Raw genomic sequence first — 15,785 nt, 5'->3', positions numbered from 1 at the left:
CAAGCCATCCAAGACCCATCAATCAAGCCTACACCCTGGGATGCCTTTTAGAGGCCCTAAAAACCCAAGCCTTAATGCCCTACTTACAGATTCCCACACTTGTCTGTCTTTGTTCAAAAAATGGCCTCGTTACAATTTAGATAACAATTTAAAGTGGCTGCCTAATGGCACCTTTGATCCTGATATTCTATGGGAACTTTCTAACTACTGTCAGCACACCGGCAAATGGAAGGAGTCTCCTTACATCCAAGATGTTTACTATCTAAGCTCTAAGCCTAATCCCTCTGTCTTTGCAAGTTGTTTGCCTGCTCACATGTTCCTGGCTGTGCCATCTGAGTCAGAAGAACACTCTACTTCCACTCTGGATCCAGCTAACAAACCCCTGCATTTTTGACCTCAGCAGGCAGCTACCCCTGTTCCTTCAGCTCCTGATCTGGACCCAGCTAAGGAATCCACACCTTCCCGATTCAACAGACAGATACTTCTGCTCCTTTACTCCCTCCTGCCTCACCACCTCCCTTCACTTGCACCCACACTACTCAGGCTCCACTGTCCTCTTCAGTTCTCTCCCCCCACCCCGACTAACTACTCGACTATCCCCGCTGGACATTCCTCCTTTCCAGTGTCTGGCCACAACAGTCGCCCAGCATTAGCACCCACATTTACCCCTCCTCTCACACATTCACTTGCTGCTATGGAACCCAACACTGACCAAGCCAAGCCAGCTGCAGTTCTCTCATTGATAGAAGTGGCCGGCATAGATGGATTGGTTAGGGTACACGTTCCTTTCTCCCTCTCAGAACTCTCCCACATAGAACAAAAACTGGGGTCCTATATGTCTAATTCTACCTCTTTCATAAAGCAATTCCAATATATTACCCAGTCTTACAATCTTACCTTTCATGATATCTATATGATCCTATCTAATAGCCTACTTCCCGAAGAGTGCAGGTGAGTTTCGGAACAGTGAAAACTACATGCAGATTAGATTCACCAAACACATGAACACACCCTCCAGGTGCAGAGGTGGTCCCTGAGCAGGAACCACACTGGTACTATAACACTCCAGGTAGAATTTTAGCTAGGGATCGGTTTTTGACTTGCCTCCTGGCAGGTCTCCATAAGGCTGCCTTCAAGTCAGCAAACTATAATAAGCTCTCAGAGGTCATTCAAGATATGAAGGAAAATTCTTCTGCAGTTTTTGCACTCCTCACTAAAGCCCTGTTACAATATACTAACTTAGATCCAGAAACCATGGAAGGCTGACAGTTACTCATGACTCATTTTTTTTTTCTCAGTGCTATCCTGACATTAGGGCTAAACTTAGATGTTTGGAGAAAGGCCCCTTGGCCCTGCAGGCAGAAGTCTTAGAGTTGGCTTTTAAGGTGTACCATGCGAAGAATGACAAAGCCCACAGTCATCACTGTCACCTGCTAGCCATGGCTCTCTGATCAGCCAAGGTGACAGACTGCCTGATCTGTGCTGTCTGTGCTGCTCCCTTGCCCCTGTGGCTTGAGAACCACCAGGCCCATGTTTCAAATGTGGTAGAGCTGGTCACTGGCCCCAAGCATGCCCTAATCCTCATCTTGATCCCACAAGACCTTGTCCAAGATGCCATAGGGAAGGACATTGGGCAGCCGATTGTCCTCATGCACATAGTGGCATAGAGACATCAAATCTAGAAAATTCCCAAGTCGATCTTCTAGGTCTGGCCATGGATGAATGAGGCTGCCTTGGCACCTTTGACCTACAACCATCATCTGTAACAGGAAGCCATGGGTAAACACCATGGTATCAGGACAGCCCATCTCCTTTCTCTTGAACAGCAGAGCCAAATACTTGGTACTGAGGGAATTCTGGGGGCCTACCTCTCCTTCTAGTTTCCCTATTGTCAGGGTCGGGGGACAACCTTATCTACCTCAGCAGACCCCACCACTTAACTGTGTTTTTAGGGATATTTATCTCACTCATTCATTTTTACTCATGCCAACCTACCCAGTACCTCTTATGGGAAGAGATTTTTTTTTTTTAGCAAAAGTAGGAGCTTCCATTTTGTTTGGTCCTTCTATATACCTTACCTCAGACTTACCAACAGCTCCCCTCCTCCTCCTTCTAGCCTCCCAACCTCCTAGCTCCATTGTATCTTTTCCTCTACCAGCCTCCCAGGTAGCCCCCCAAGTCTGGGACACCCCAAACTTCTCTGATGATAAACACCATTCCCCCATCATTATCCAATTACAAGACCCTAATATTACTTAAGCTCAGTACCCCCTCTCTCTCCAGAGCCTTAGGGGACTTAAGCCTATTATCTCTGACCTTCTAAGAAAAAAACTACTTCGCCCCACCTGTTCTCCCTTTAATACCCCTATACTTGTTGTTAAAAATCCCAATGGAACCTATCGCTTGGTTCAAGACCTCCAGCTCACTAACTCCGCAGTGGTCCCTCTTCATCCTGTAGTGCCTAACCTTTACACACTTCTTTCCACTGTACCCCCAGGAACCTCCCACTTCTCAGTTCTGGATCTTAAGAATGTTTTTTTTCTCTATTCCTCTCAGCTCTCAATCTCAAAATATCTTTGCCTTTACTGGGCTGACCAAGCAGCTAGGACAGCAGCATTCCAGAGCCTAAACCTACCTCAATCACCTCAGGGAGTTCATATAGTGCAGCCCACATTCTCGCAGACACCCCCTGATACACAGCAAATTCTGTCCTACCTACATCAGCTCTTTCATCCTAATAGCAAAGCTCTGTTTCATTTTGTCAAGGCTTACCTCCAGCCTACCCCTCAGGACTTAAGAGTTCTTAAAAGCTATCACTGCCTCTTGGAAAATCTGTCAAAAGTCAGATCCCAAGACCAAAGATTGTAGTTTCCCTTTCCTCACCCACCAGGCCAGGGTCTCCCTTCCATGAACTGATTGGCAGCTTGGTTTTACTCATATGCCCATAGTCAGATGAGTTAAATATCTCCTGGTTTTGGTGGACACCATGTCTAGATGGATTGAAGCGTTTCCCACCACTAATAAGAGCACCCAGACAATTTCTGATGTTTTTCTCTGAGAAATTATCACCTGGTTTAGAATCCCAAGTTCTCTTCAGTCAGATAATGGCCAGAGTTTACCTCCCAGATTTCTCGAACTTTGTCCAAGGCTTTTAACATTCCCTGGCATTTTCATATCCCACACCACCCTCAGTCTTCAGGGAAGGTAGAACAAACTAACCATTCCTTAAAAGATGTTCTTGTTAAGATGTCACAGGAGCTTCATGTAACTGGGCAAAACTTTTGCCTCTGGCCCTTTTTAGGCTTAGGGCTCTTCCCAAAAGCTACCTTTTCATCTTGCCCTTTGAACTCATGTATGGGTGGCTAGTTTTAAGCCCTGGCCTCTCACCTCAAACCTCTCCCCTTCCTGATCACCTGCTTACTCTGCTGTTAACCCATCATTGCTCCCTATTATGAGATTTTACCAACTACTCATTACCTCAACCATGTGCCAGTTCATGCCCACTGCTGATTAAAATAGGAGATCAGGTACTATTTTCTCCCCTAGATAAACTCCCCCCACCCTTTTCCCCTAAATGGCAGGGCCCCTTTAAAGTAATTCTTGTAACTCCCACAGCTGCCAAGCTTGAGGGACTTCCTAATTGGATTCACCTGTCCCATCTTAAACCTTTTACTCTTTCAGCTCAAGATACTCCCTCATATATGGCAACTCAAAAAGGCCCTGTTCCCTTAAGTTCCAGAAAACACCAAGATCAGCCACTTTTTCTCCAGTTCCAGAAAAATAAAAGTCTCATCACTGTACTCGACTCCCCTGTGCCCAAAACTCCATATGTTCTCCATCTTCCTCTTTCTCCTTTATCTGCTTTACCAACTTCTTAAGTGTCATACTTAAATTTCCAGTTAACCACTCAGCTGTTATTACAGGGACCACCATTAAACATAGAGCTGGAGGTATAAGGACTGTCAAAAGCCCAGGTGGTAAGAAACAATAATGAGTTTGGGGACATTCACAGCCCCAGACTCCAAAAACTCACAAAACAGACTTTAGCATAACAGGTTTATCACTGACTGCAGCAGTGTCTCCTGGAGGGTAAGGTGATACTATGATGCTAAAGAGAACAACTGCCTTAACATTTGCTTCGGGTAAAACACTGAGGGGTCTAATAATTATCCTTTCTAATAATTTCCCCTTCTTTTCCTTCCCCCTCTCCACCATCTTCCATTCTAACACTATATCATTGTAATCATAAGTTTTTAATATGTCTAAAATTTATTTCTTTTCAAACAGTTTTTTTCATAAGCTCCAGGGAGCCAATTGGACCTATCTAAATGAACCAGACTCACCCTATTATTTAATTCTTCCCTTATCATTCCTGGTCTTGGGAACTCCTGGAAAATTCCCTCCTCCACCTCCCCCCAAAAGCCTTTTCTACCTACCATCTTGGGACTCTCCTCCCTTAATCACCGGGATCTAAAATTTTTTTCCTGACATATTTTTCTGCCTTTCCAGCATTTTGCAAGGTCCAAGCTGCCAGCCAGGCAGTTCTACAGAGCCCAGAAAAAAACCACAAAAGTAATCAGCCATCCCAGGACGTGGTCAAGCATCTCAACTCTCTGACGCCCACAAAATCAGCAGGAAGTAGTCATGAGAGACCTTACGACACCCCATTCCCACCCATTAAAGACCCCCAAACTCCCCCAAATTTTTATAATAAACAAAAGGGTGGAATGTTACGATTTCAGCCACAATAAGGCTGACACTTTTTGGGCCATGCATGTGCCCTCAGGCAGAAGTGCCTAATGGCCCCACGGATGTTAAAGGGCCCTGTGTGACCCATGTGCGGTGTGGTTGCATCATCCACGTATGACTCAGCTAAGCCCTTGCGTGTATGCGTGAGCCCTGTCATCTGTGTATGACATTATCATGTCAACCCCCGTGCACATGCGTTAGGCAGCTTTTAAAAGCTGGACGCGCCATCTCTCTCTCTGCACACTGACTTCCCCAGGCCTGTACACACTCCCTCTATAAACTCCTAAGCGGGTTTGTTGCGTGTTCTGTGTTTCCTTCTCACTCGTGCCAGGTAATTTCACAGCTGGAATCCCCAAATGCACGTGTTCAAAAATCCTCAGATGAACTAATTATGTTAAACTAGTACTGAATTGACAGCAGTCCTGGGCTTAGGGAAGAATCAGATGAAAGTTCTTTCTGAAATGCACCTTCAAACAAAGCCCTAGAGAATACTCATAGACTAAGATTCCAAGGAATATAAGCTTATAGAAAAAAAGAGAGAAACATTTAAAGAAATAAAGCAGTATGAGCAAATAGCCTCCAAAATCAACAAACAGTAGCCCTTGACTGCTGAAGTTCAGATTGCAGTATAATGACTGACAGAATGCAAAGCTAACATTTTTATTTACATATAATTATATGTAAATATTGCTATATTTAAATTTACATATAGTTATAAAAGAGTACAGCTAAAACATGTCTAAAGGACTTACTTGGGAGATAGCTCAGTCATAAAACTCTTGTTCATTGTACGTGTGTGTATGAGAGAGAGAGAGAGAGAGAGAGAGAGAGAGAGAGAGAGGTAGGAAGGGAGAGAGACAGAAAGAGAGAGACACTGTGGGTCTGTGTGTGTGTGTGAGTGTAGTATTTATTTAACTAGAAGGCAAAATAACATATATAGAGAGAAGAAAACCAAAGAGAATATATAAAAGTCAAAACTATAACGGAATTTAATAGGTGAGAGAGAGCTGAGAGAGCTGGAAAGAAGAATTCATGAGCTGAAACAAACAGCTGAAGCAATCATGCAGACTGCAGACCAGGAAGTGAATACGTCAACTGTAAAGCTTGTTACAAATGGGGAATGGAAAGGAGGCAAGAGACAGTGCTAGAGAGTTAATTGAGGAAAGACGGTGATCTGAAAGAACAGACATCCCAAACAATCTCGGGTAAAGGAGCGAAAGGATTTCTGTACCTAGATTGTTCCTCTGGAACAGCAGGACGGCAGAGGTAAAGGGGGTGGTTGTTATAATGGCCATATTAAATGGACTTCTCATGGGAAAGGAAGGATTAGACCGGAAGCCTTCTTCTTAACAGACAATAAGTACCAGAGAAACTAGAAAAATCCTTCCAGGGTCCTGATAGAAAATACCTTTCAAGACAAAAACATAGGAAAACTGCTTTGCAAGACTGAGATCTACATCAAGACACACCCAGAAAAGAAAAAAAAAAGTAAAAGCAGAGAGAGTTTGTCCATAGGACTTTTCAATAAGGAATTTAAAAAATGTCCTTCAGAACAAAGGACAAACCCTCTTTCTTGGAACTTCTGAAACACAGGAAAGAAAGACAAACAGGTGGTTAAGTTGAAAGAAAGGCTGAACAGAGCATGACTTCACAAAGCCATGTTTTGGGGAGGTACAATTTACAAAGAGAAATACAGGGAACGGAGGGGGCTCAGCAGCTGAGAACACTTGCTCTTGGAGAGGACCTGGGTTTGTTTCCTAGCGATCACAGACTGGCTCACAACTCCCTGTTCCTCCAGTTCCTGGGGACAGGACATTCTCTTCCAGCCTCCTCCGGAGCTCACACACACATAGCAGCGCACATACAAACATGCAGGCAAACACTCAAACAATTTCAACAAAACTGCAGAAAGAGAGCCGGGCGGTGGTGGCGCACGCCTTTAATCCCAGCACTCGGGAGGCAGAGGCAGGTGGATCTCTGTGAGTTCGAGACCAGCCTGGTCTACAAGAGCTAGTTCCAGGACAGGCTCCAAAGCCACAGAGAAACTCTGTCTCGAAAAACCAAAAAAAAAAAAACTGCAGAAAGAGGGAAAGACAACCCAGGGCATCGACACTGCTAACACCAGTCTTGGTAGGGATACTGTTTCCTACATCACCGAGAAAACGATGGGGATTCTAGGAGCCGGGGTCAACATTGCATGTGCACCTGCTGGCATGGGTACTCAAGTCCTTTCTTTCCCTGCGGACACTGAAGTTCAATCATCCATTCTCCTTCTTAAAGCCAGTTCTCTCATAGCGCTATCAATCCCGTATCCCTCACTGAATGACAACACCTTCCCCTCCCCTGACAATATCAACATCCCCCTTTCCTTTAGCTGTTAGAATCAACATAAAATATCCTGCTCTTTTCATAATTAGAAAGAATACTTTTGCCCATACTTCCTATTCTCTGGAGGGTCCCATTTTTCTGTTCTCTTTTTCAGTCCAACTTCATGGGAAGGTTATTCTCTACTGCATTCTAATTAGTAAAATACTCCTAAGGAAAAGAAGAAATTTGGTAAAATAGAGAATACAAAAGAAAGGATCTTAATGGCATGCCAAGTACCTAATAAGCATAGATATGTGCAAGTTTAGAGGATACCATTGTAAAATGTAAAAACTGAGAATATTATTACCCGTTCTTCCTTTTGTTGAAGATGACTGTTTTAAATCTCCACTCATAGTAGTGATGGTAGCCTTGTAGTTTCTTCCGGGGACCAGGTCCGTAAAGGTGAATTCTCTGGTGTCTTTGCAGAGGGATTTGTGGATGACTAAGAGGTCTCTGTCAGTCAGGGAAATGATGTATTTCTCCCATTCCCCTCCGGGGGCCTGCCACATGATGCCCAGTGATGTCTCGTTAGCATGTTTGACACGAAGCTGGAGGACAGCCAGGGGGACTGAGGAAAAATCAATTGAGACTTGAGGTCATTGATCCAGTCACAGCCATTAGAAAATTTTAGAGACCGTTTGTTCTGGGCTCTGCAGAAGTAGGGTGAGCTCTTAACTGCTCAGCCATCTCTCCAGCCCCAACACTTCTCTATTCTTGTAGATCCTTATTTTGAAAATCATTAAGAGAAATCCCATGACCACAAAACTATAAGGAATAGACTGTTGGACCAGTCATGACAAGCTCAACAGAGGCCTGAGTCTCAGCAGTTCACCCTAAAGCAATTCCTGGTTCCAAGAAAGACCACAAACGGATACCACCCAGACGCCACGCAGGAACAGACCCTCCAAAGGAAATTTCTAATGTCCCAACCATTGTGGATAGGATCACCTGCCAGCACACACACATCGCTTTTCACCAGGACATCCCTAGACAAATGTCAGCCAATCAGAGGTCCTGAACCTTAGAAATCCCTCACCTCAACCTTTGCTATTATAAAAATACCACCCCTACTGAGCTCGGGTTTCTATGATCTCTTCAATACATTGGACACATGGAGAGTCTGAGTTCAAACTTGAATAAAAATAAAGGCACTTTGCTTTTACATACAGGATTTGGTCTCCTCGTTGACTTTGGGGCACTCCGTGATCTGGGCGTTCATATAGACTATGATTGCTTATTTAAGTGGAGTGGGGATGTTTTACTACTCTCAAAGCTTTAAAAGACCAACTGCCCCTCCCTTTGTTTCTGAGGGAACCCTGCTGTGCCATGAAGGGGAAGGCAACTGGAAAGTTATAATAAAGATCTCAGTAAGGGCAGCCCTTATCTTAAAAGGATCTTAATTTCTTCCACTTCTTTAAAAGACGTTATCACTATAATTTCTAGAAGGTATTGCTAACAGCAAAATATTGATTCCACAAAACAAGACGGAAGCCAAATCTTAAAAAGAGTCAATTGTATGAAACTACAGTTTGATTTGAAATTTTCTATAGTTCCATGGTAATGGATTACCACATCTTTCTTCATTTTTAGTAAACAAGTCAGTGTTGGTTTGTGTCAAGGCCTACCTCAAGCTACCTTATTCATCATCTGGAAGCGTAGCTTTTAAAAAGATACCTTTGTTCTTCCTTTTTTTTTTTGGCCCAAGGTATGAGATCGGTTTGCTGTTGTGTGATATTTCCATCACATTCTGACAGTAAAGTTTGCTTTGAGTCAGAGGGTGGAGTTAGCCATTAGCTGACCAAAATTAACCATAGAGGTTTTGGAGGACTGAGTACAGAGAGGAAACAGGAAGTAGTAAGGTGGGACTGAAAGGATCTCAGCCGTTTGGATGGAGGAAGAGGAGAGATAAGAGGTCACTGGTGGCTTCTCCACAGCTTCTCTGATCATTAAAATTCTTACCCCAATATCTGACTCTTGATTTTTACTGGTAAAGAATAATTAGATAAATGTTTTACCTGTTTGCTACTTTAAGGAACCAGAAAATCCTGGAAAAAAAAAGTGCAAAACAAGGGGTTCAATTTTTTGCATTCACTCTAAGGATGTTTGCAAAAACACCTAGGCCATCAAGGGCATGTGTTTCTGGGGAAAATCATCAAGTATCTGAAAGACATAATTTTAAAGAAACAGTGTGAACATTGCAGCCATACTAGTATGTGGGGTCCAGGCCAAACAACAGGGCAGAACACTGGGTCCGTAGCCCCAAGAGAGTGTTGAATTGCTTTGCAACTTGTGTTTAGAAGTGCAGAGAGAGACAGTTAAGGGTTTTGTGTGGATTCTGGCAAGCCTTAAAGAAGCACACTGCTCCGAGCCAGATTTCTGAATCCTCCAGCCACATGGACATGAACCTTATTGGGAGAGAACAGATAGTTTCTAAACTAGGAGACGAGGTTCCACAGAAGAAACGGAAGAAATGATACAGTCTGAAAACAAATTGAGCAGGAAATAAATTAAAAATCAAAGTTGGAGGAGGGTTCTCCTTAGAATTGCGCCAATGATGCTGGTCTCTACTGTTTATTCACCTTACATTTCTGGATTGCTTAAAGTGATTGGCAAAATATGGGGGGGGGATGACAAAGACACCCGGTGCTGTGAGTGGTCGGAGTGTCTTGCTTATGGTGGTCATGCCTTTGATCATTATCCGTCAGACATTAATATTTGGAAAAGGAAAAGGTCCCTGAAAGATACAGTTAAGTGGCTATCACAATCATCCTGTTTGGCATTCTTCTCATGAGAACACTGGATCAGTGTAGTTATTTCTTTAGCAAGCAAGACTAAGAGAGATGAGTTTCACTGTAAGTATGGGCTATTCTACACCCCAACGATCTTCATAGAAATGTTGAACTTGGAAGGATAACCATCACACTTGAAAGATGAGAAGACAGATTTTATGGTGGGGGGGTGGTTAATATCTGCTAAAGAAAGGCAATATGAAGCTGACAAGGAAGTGATCAAGCTCCATGTGTCCTAACCCTGCCTTTCCTGTCATCCTAACATATCCCTCTCCACGTCAGTCATTCAACCCTGCTACCTGAACTCCTCAGAGTAGCCAATATTAGGACAAGGCAATGGTAAATGGGTTACAGACACATTTTGGAAGATCGGTCTTTAGTCTCAGATTGCGTCTTGCCTGTTGTTTTGGCATTTAAAATGGCTTTTCTTGGGGCTGGAGAGATAGCTCAGTGGGTGAGAGTACTTGCTGTTCTTGCACAGGACCCGGCTTCAGTTCCCAGCCCTCAGGCTGGACACCTCACAAGTTCTTTTGACTCAGGTTCTTTGGGATCCTCTGCCCTCTACTGGACTTAGGCGCACATACTGCCCCCCTCGAACCAACACATAGTTTAAAGATTATAAAAAATACATCTTTAAAATGCTTTTTCTTTCATGAAATAATGGAGTGACCAGTAGAAAGGAAGCCCAATGTTAACATTTGATAAAATTAAATGTTAGAAACTCTGTTAATCTCTTAATACTTCATCTCGAGGGAGTACAGGGAATGAATTAAGTTCTGCCAATCACGAACCCCTTCGCGGTAGTTTACCTGTCCTGCCTTGGCAGCGCTCAGAATTCCTCAGGTTGCCGCTCTCAACAATGACTTCTACCTCATACTGTCTTCCTGCTACGAGCTCCACAGCATCCATGACATAGTGCGTTTCCTCCTTTCCCACGGTGGCATTGAGCAGCGCCACCGATTCATTGAAGAGCAAGATGCGGTAGTGCTCCCAGTCTCCAGCAGGGGGCGTCCAGTTCACTGCGAAGGACTTCATCCAAATCTCGTTATAGGAAACCAGATTCCTCACTTTTTCTGGAACTAAACAAGGATACGCCAAGGAGGCGTTAAAAACGAAATTTAAGAATATCCATTTTCTTTTCACAGGAAGCAATATATAAAGTACACATTGTCTGCTTTTGTACACATTTGTATCCCTTCCAGAGATCTGTGTGCCTCAGGTGAGTATTTTTTTTTTTCATTTTGAAGATATTTGACATTCAAGAAACACATGTGAAAATCATTTCATTACACAACAGTTATGCACTCTCTTGCAACACTGTTCCTAGCCTAGTGACGCGATTGCTGTTTTTCTTTGCTTGTCTGCCATCCCTGGAGATCACACTGACATTGCATCTCATGGTGGAAAACCTTTGGAAAAAGATGCTGGATGTTGTGGTCACGAAACAATCTTACTTTTTTGTATTCCAACTGCACAGAACAAACATTTTGCATCATGGCTTTAGGCATGTTTTGAATGCGAACACGCTGAGTCACTTTTAAAAAATGACCAAATGAAACCCCAGGTCCCTCATTTACATCTGCGTCGCTACAAGATTAGACTTGTTCTCCTCCTAGACTAACCGTTGGCTTCTCCCTGCAGCCATCCCTCCTTCCCTCTTCCTTTTTGTGTGTTCAGGACTGTGTGCTGCAGAGCTGTGTCTCCTGAGCTCTGACTTCTGAGCTCTTGTTCCTATCATTTATTCTCTCACAAACATCCCTTCTTCCCCCTTTTATTTTTCAGGAAGTTTATGCTTTCTGGGTTCTGCTGCAAGGCCATTGCCTCTAAGCATCTACTGATCTGAAGGGGAATCTTTCTCTTGGTCCCTTTGGGCTATATAGCTTTTTCTTGAGACCTCTAATGGCACTGAGATTGGGCTCAGATTGAACCACCTGGTTTAAAGTCAAGCTCCAGAATGTTCTGGCCAGATGACCATGAACAAGTTATTTAATCATTTCTGGTTATGTGTACAATGTCTACACTAATGGTATTGCTATTAGCTTACAGTTTTTTTGCAATAAATAAATGAAATAGGTGTAAAGTGTTTATATGGGGCCTGACATGTGAAATTAAATAACGCCATTAGCATTTCTAAAGGGTTCTATTCTTGGTGTATGTGTGTTAGTCTTTGGTCAAAATGTAAGATCTATTAAGCAAAGGTCGGTTAAAACAATAACAAAAACCAACTTGTATTGAACTACATAAATGACCCCGGAAAGATCCTGCTTTCATTTGGGTAAATACAAAAACAAAACAAGCCACCAAGTGGGTTTGCCCACAGGATGTACTTTTCAGAACCTTGCCCGGAATCAATAGCACATCATAACCACTTTAAAAGTGTCCAAGGTTCGTAATCCAGCAATTTATTCAAATAAAGAACAAGATAACTGCTCAGTAACATAAATTAATAAAATTATTTATACGACACACAGTTAAGTGCTAACATCGCCTTGTTGTAAGGATGAGCCAGAAATGCTCTCTCTATGGACACTGATGCTCATGCATTTGTGTGACTTAGGTGATGTGGCATGAGAGAGCAGAGAGCAAGGCCACACGCAGGCCACACAGGAACCCAAGCACATTTGTTTAATTGACAAATTGTAGGCAATTAGCCCTCTATGTTCCTCTGCTCTTGGGTTCTATTCTATAGGCGTTCTGGGTCATAAAGACTCAAGGGAGGAAAAGAAGCTCCCTTCTACATGATTTTGTCGTCATCTGAGATAGACGTGAAAATGACTGAGGGAACCAAAGACTATTTTGGAGGCTGACTTACCTGTTCTGCCCATCGCCATCTTCCGAGCCAATAGTTCCCCAGAGATGCTGCTGATGGTAACTTGGTAAAGCCGCCCAGGAACTAAGTCTTTAAATAGAGTTTCAGTAACACGAGGCGCTAATGTTTTGGATTCCTTGATGGTCCCTTGGTGAGACAGGGTGATGTTGTAGGAATCTACATCTCCAAGGGGTTTCTGCCACTTGACTTTCAGAGAGGTCGAACTGGCATCATTGGTCACCTTCAGATTTGAGACTTCCATAGGAGCTAATTAGCAACAGGGATGAAACAGAGGTATTACTCCTCGGATCTTGCCCTCCCTATGACCACATAGTCCCAGATACTCTTCCTACTAGAACACTGTCAATGGTACTATCTATTTTACAGATTATTTTAAAATGAGATAACTACAAAGAGAAAAACTTTATCAACACTTTACACTAATCAGCATAACTCAAATGTGAGTTCCATGAGAACTCAGGCATTGTCTAACTTGAAGTATATGAATTTGCAATGCTAGGCATCTGCCTAACACACAGTAAATACTAATTAAATGAATCACATTAATAAGTAGCACCAATTAGCTTTTTCAGTGTAGGTTAGGCTGTCTGACACATATTTTCTTGGGTAGAGGGTTTTGGAAATGACTGTCATACAAGAACGTATCTCTATACAACACGAAGAAAAGCGCCCCCAACTCACTGTGGGTGATCACAAAGATAATAGTAGATGCCTATTTATGAGTCAGAAGTAGGGAGCCTTGAGCATGTATTAAATGGAGAAATTTGAACCACGTTATAACTTTGTCTACTTCAAACTACCACCCAGGGCTACCTTCAAGTTTAGACGGAAAGGGAACTCTTTTTCCTTAATCAAGGGGATATCTGTTCAAGTCGCTCTATAACTCACATGAATTTTAATTTGTCTGTTATCCAGACAGTAAACCTGATGTAAACTGGGCGTGAGCTTTGCTCTCGTTTAGCTAAAGAAGAGGAACTTACCTGTTCTCACTAGTTTCCATCTGTAGTTTTGTAGTCCCGAAGCCATGGTGATGATAGTGAGGTTGTACAGGTGTCCAGGGGTCAGTCCATAGAAAGTATAGGAAGTATCATGCCTGTTGGCATTCCTCTCTTGGACTAAGGTCCCTTTATCCATGAGCACCAGCCTGTATTGTTCCACATTCCCAGACCCATGAGACCAGGAAATGAGGAGAGAATTAGGATTGGGGGAGACGTCAATATCTTTCACCGGAGACGGCACTAGTGGAATAAAAACACAAATTACAAGGGTCATTCATAATCCCCTTGTAGAAAACATAGACATAATTCTTTAATTTACATAGTTATTTATACTTCCCTTAGTATCTTAATTTTTTTTTTTTTTTTTTTTTTTTTTTGGTTTTTCGAGACAGGGTTTCCCTGTAGTTTCTAGAGCCTGTCCTGGAACTAGCTCTTGTAGACCAGGCTGGCCTCGAACTCAGAGATCCGCCTGCCTCTGCCTCCTGAGTGCTGGGATTAAAGGCGTGCGCCACCACCGCCCGGCCTGTATCTTAATTTGTATCATAGCAATAATTAGTAATGACCCTCTTGAGAGTTCACTGGAACCTTCATTAACCACCTTTATAAAGTCCATAGGCTTTAAGGCCTATGGACACTCGATGGATTATTTTCCGCCGTATTCAGGAAGCAAACACTTACTTTAAACACAGGAGTACTCAGAAAGACATCATAACTTGATATTATGAGAATATACAAAAAGAGGAAAAATATGCTTTGTGATGCAAATTTGGAAAATGAGGCAGAAAAACTCATTGTCATGGGTTTGAATTGGATGTGTAGGGAGCATCTATTTTAAATAAGAGAAAATTCTGTTTTCTGAGAAATCTGGTGACTTGTTCAAAATCACCTAGCCAAGAAGTAGTACATTCACACACCCGACTCAGTCCAGTCTCCTCTCCCTTATAACCGCCTTTTGAAAGGTTATTTAATTTTTTTCATGTATGATGGGTGGCATAGTCCTGTTTCCTTTGATAACATATCATTTTCAAGGTGCCACATAGGGCTGGACAGTGTTTATGTAGCACGCAGGGGTCTCTGGGGTTTCATCCCTAGCACCATCAATAAGAAGAAAAGAAAACATATTGCATGCTATTAACCACAGACAACACAGATCTTACCTGTTGACCCATTGGTATACACGGGAAAGGAACGCTTTTCTCCGGAAACAGCCATGATGGCAATTTTGTAATTACTACCAGCAGTGAGGTTCGAAAAAGTGCATTGGCTCCATGCGGTACTCTCTTGAACTTGGACCTCTTGTATCTTTTGATTGTTATCATCAAATAGTTGCACCTCATACCACATAACTTTTCCAGAAGAAGGGGTCCACCTCACCTGCAGGGTGGTTGAAGTTGTCTTCTCCGGGCTGACTTCAAAGCTAGCAGGAGGCGAAGGGTCTGCAAGGCAAACACCATCAAAGAGAAGGCAGCGTGAGGGCTTTGAAACTAACTGTTTATTCTGCTGCAGCCAAGGGTCATTTTCCTTAAAAATTTAAAGAATCCGCTACCTGGTGGGGAAAATCCGGCATGTGGTTACACCTGCAAACCCACTGTTTGGTTTTTTTTCAAAGACAGGGCTCCCTTACTTATTAGTGACTATTGGATAAGACTTTCATTAAGGTAGATCTGACCTTGGTAGCTCAATCAGTGTTTTGTTTGACTTGCAAATTCAGCATGTTTTTAAAGACAGTGACAAGCATCCAGCCTGTGCTTGATTAAATATCGACGATCCGACCAGAAAATACAAACTATTAAGAGACAATAGGCATTTGAAATTTGCACTCTGTCTCTTCCTAGGTTGTGGATTCTTGGTGTCATTTACACGTGTAAGTTTGAGTAGCTTTCAGCTATTAGATAATCACAAAAGACACAGATTAGATATTGATTCTGAAATAGACTTGCTTACCAAAATCAACGTTCCCAATCGCTGGAATTATCAATATCCCTAGATTTTTAAGATCTTAGGTCTGGAGCATGCTGGAGTTGCCAGGGACCCTAGAGCTGGTAGGATTGA

The 15,785-nt window shown here is 42.8% G+C and overlaps 1 protein-coding gene across 2 annotated transcripts in view; it reads right to left on the bottom strand.

Annotated features, from left to right (window-relative positions):
• The window catches only part of Ptprb (protein tyrosine phosphatase receptor type B), a 118,781-nt gene that overhangs the window by 61,715 nt on the left and 41,281 nt on the right, over positions 1 to 15,785 (bottom strand). For both annotated transcript variants that reach the window (XM_038314945.1, XM_038314946.1), the window contains 5 exons: positions 14,891 to 15,169; positions 13,716 to 13,973; positions 12,718 to 12,981; positions 10,715 to 10,984; positions 7,424 to 7,684 (listed from right to left, as the gene is read on the bottom strand). In XM_038314945.1, the coding sequence (XP_038170873.1) occupies positions 7,424 to 7,684; positions 10,715 to 10,984; positions 12,718 to 12,981; positions 13,716 to 13,973; positions 14,891 to 15,169 (1,332 nt within the window). The remainder of the gene's footprint in view (positions 1 to 7,423; positions 7,685 to 10,714; positions 10,985 to 12,717; positions 12,982 to 13,715; positions 13,974 to 14,890; positions 15,170 to 15,785) is intronic.

The sequence above is a fragment of the Arvicola amphibius genome, chromosome 17 (genome assembly GCF_903992535.2).
Source record: "Arvicola amphibius chromosome 17, mArvAmp1.2, whole genome shotgun sequence".
NCBI classification, from domain to species: domain Eukaryota; kingdom Metazoa; phylum Chordata; class Mammalia; order Rodentia; family Cricetidae; genus Arvicola; species Arvicola amphibius.
The sequence above is the reverse complement of the archived record's forward strand: the minus strand, read 5'-3'. Positions and strand labels throughout refer to the sequence as shown.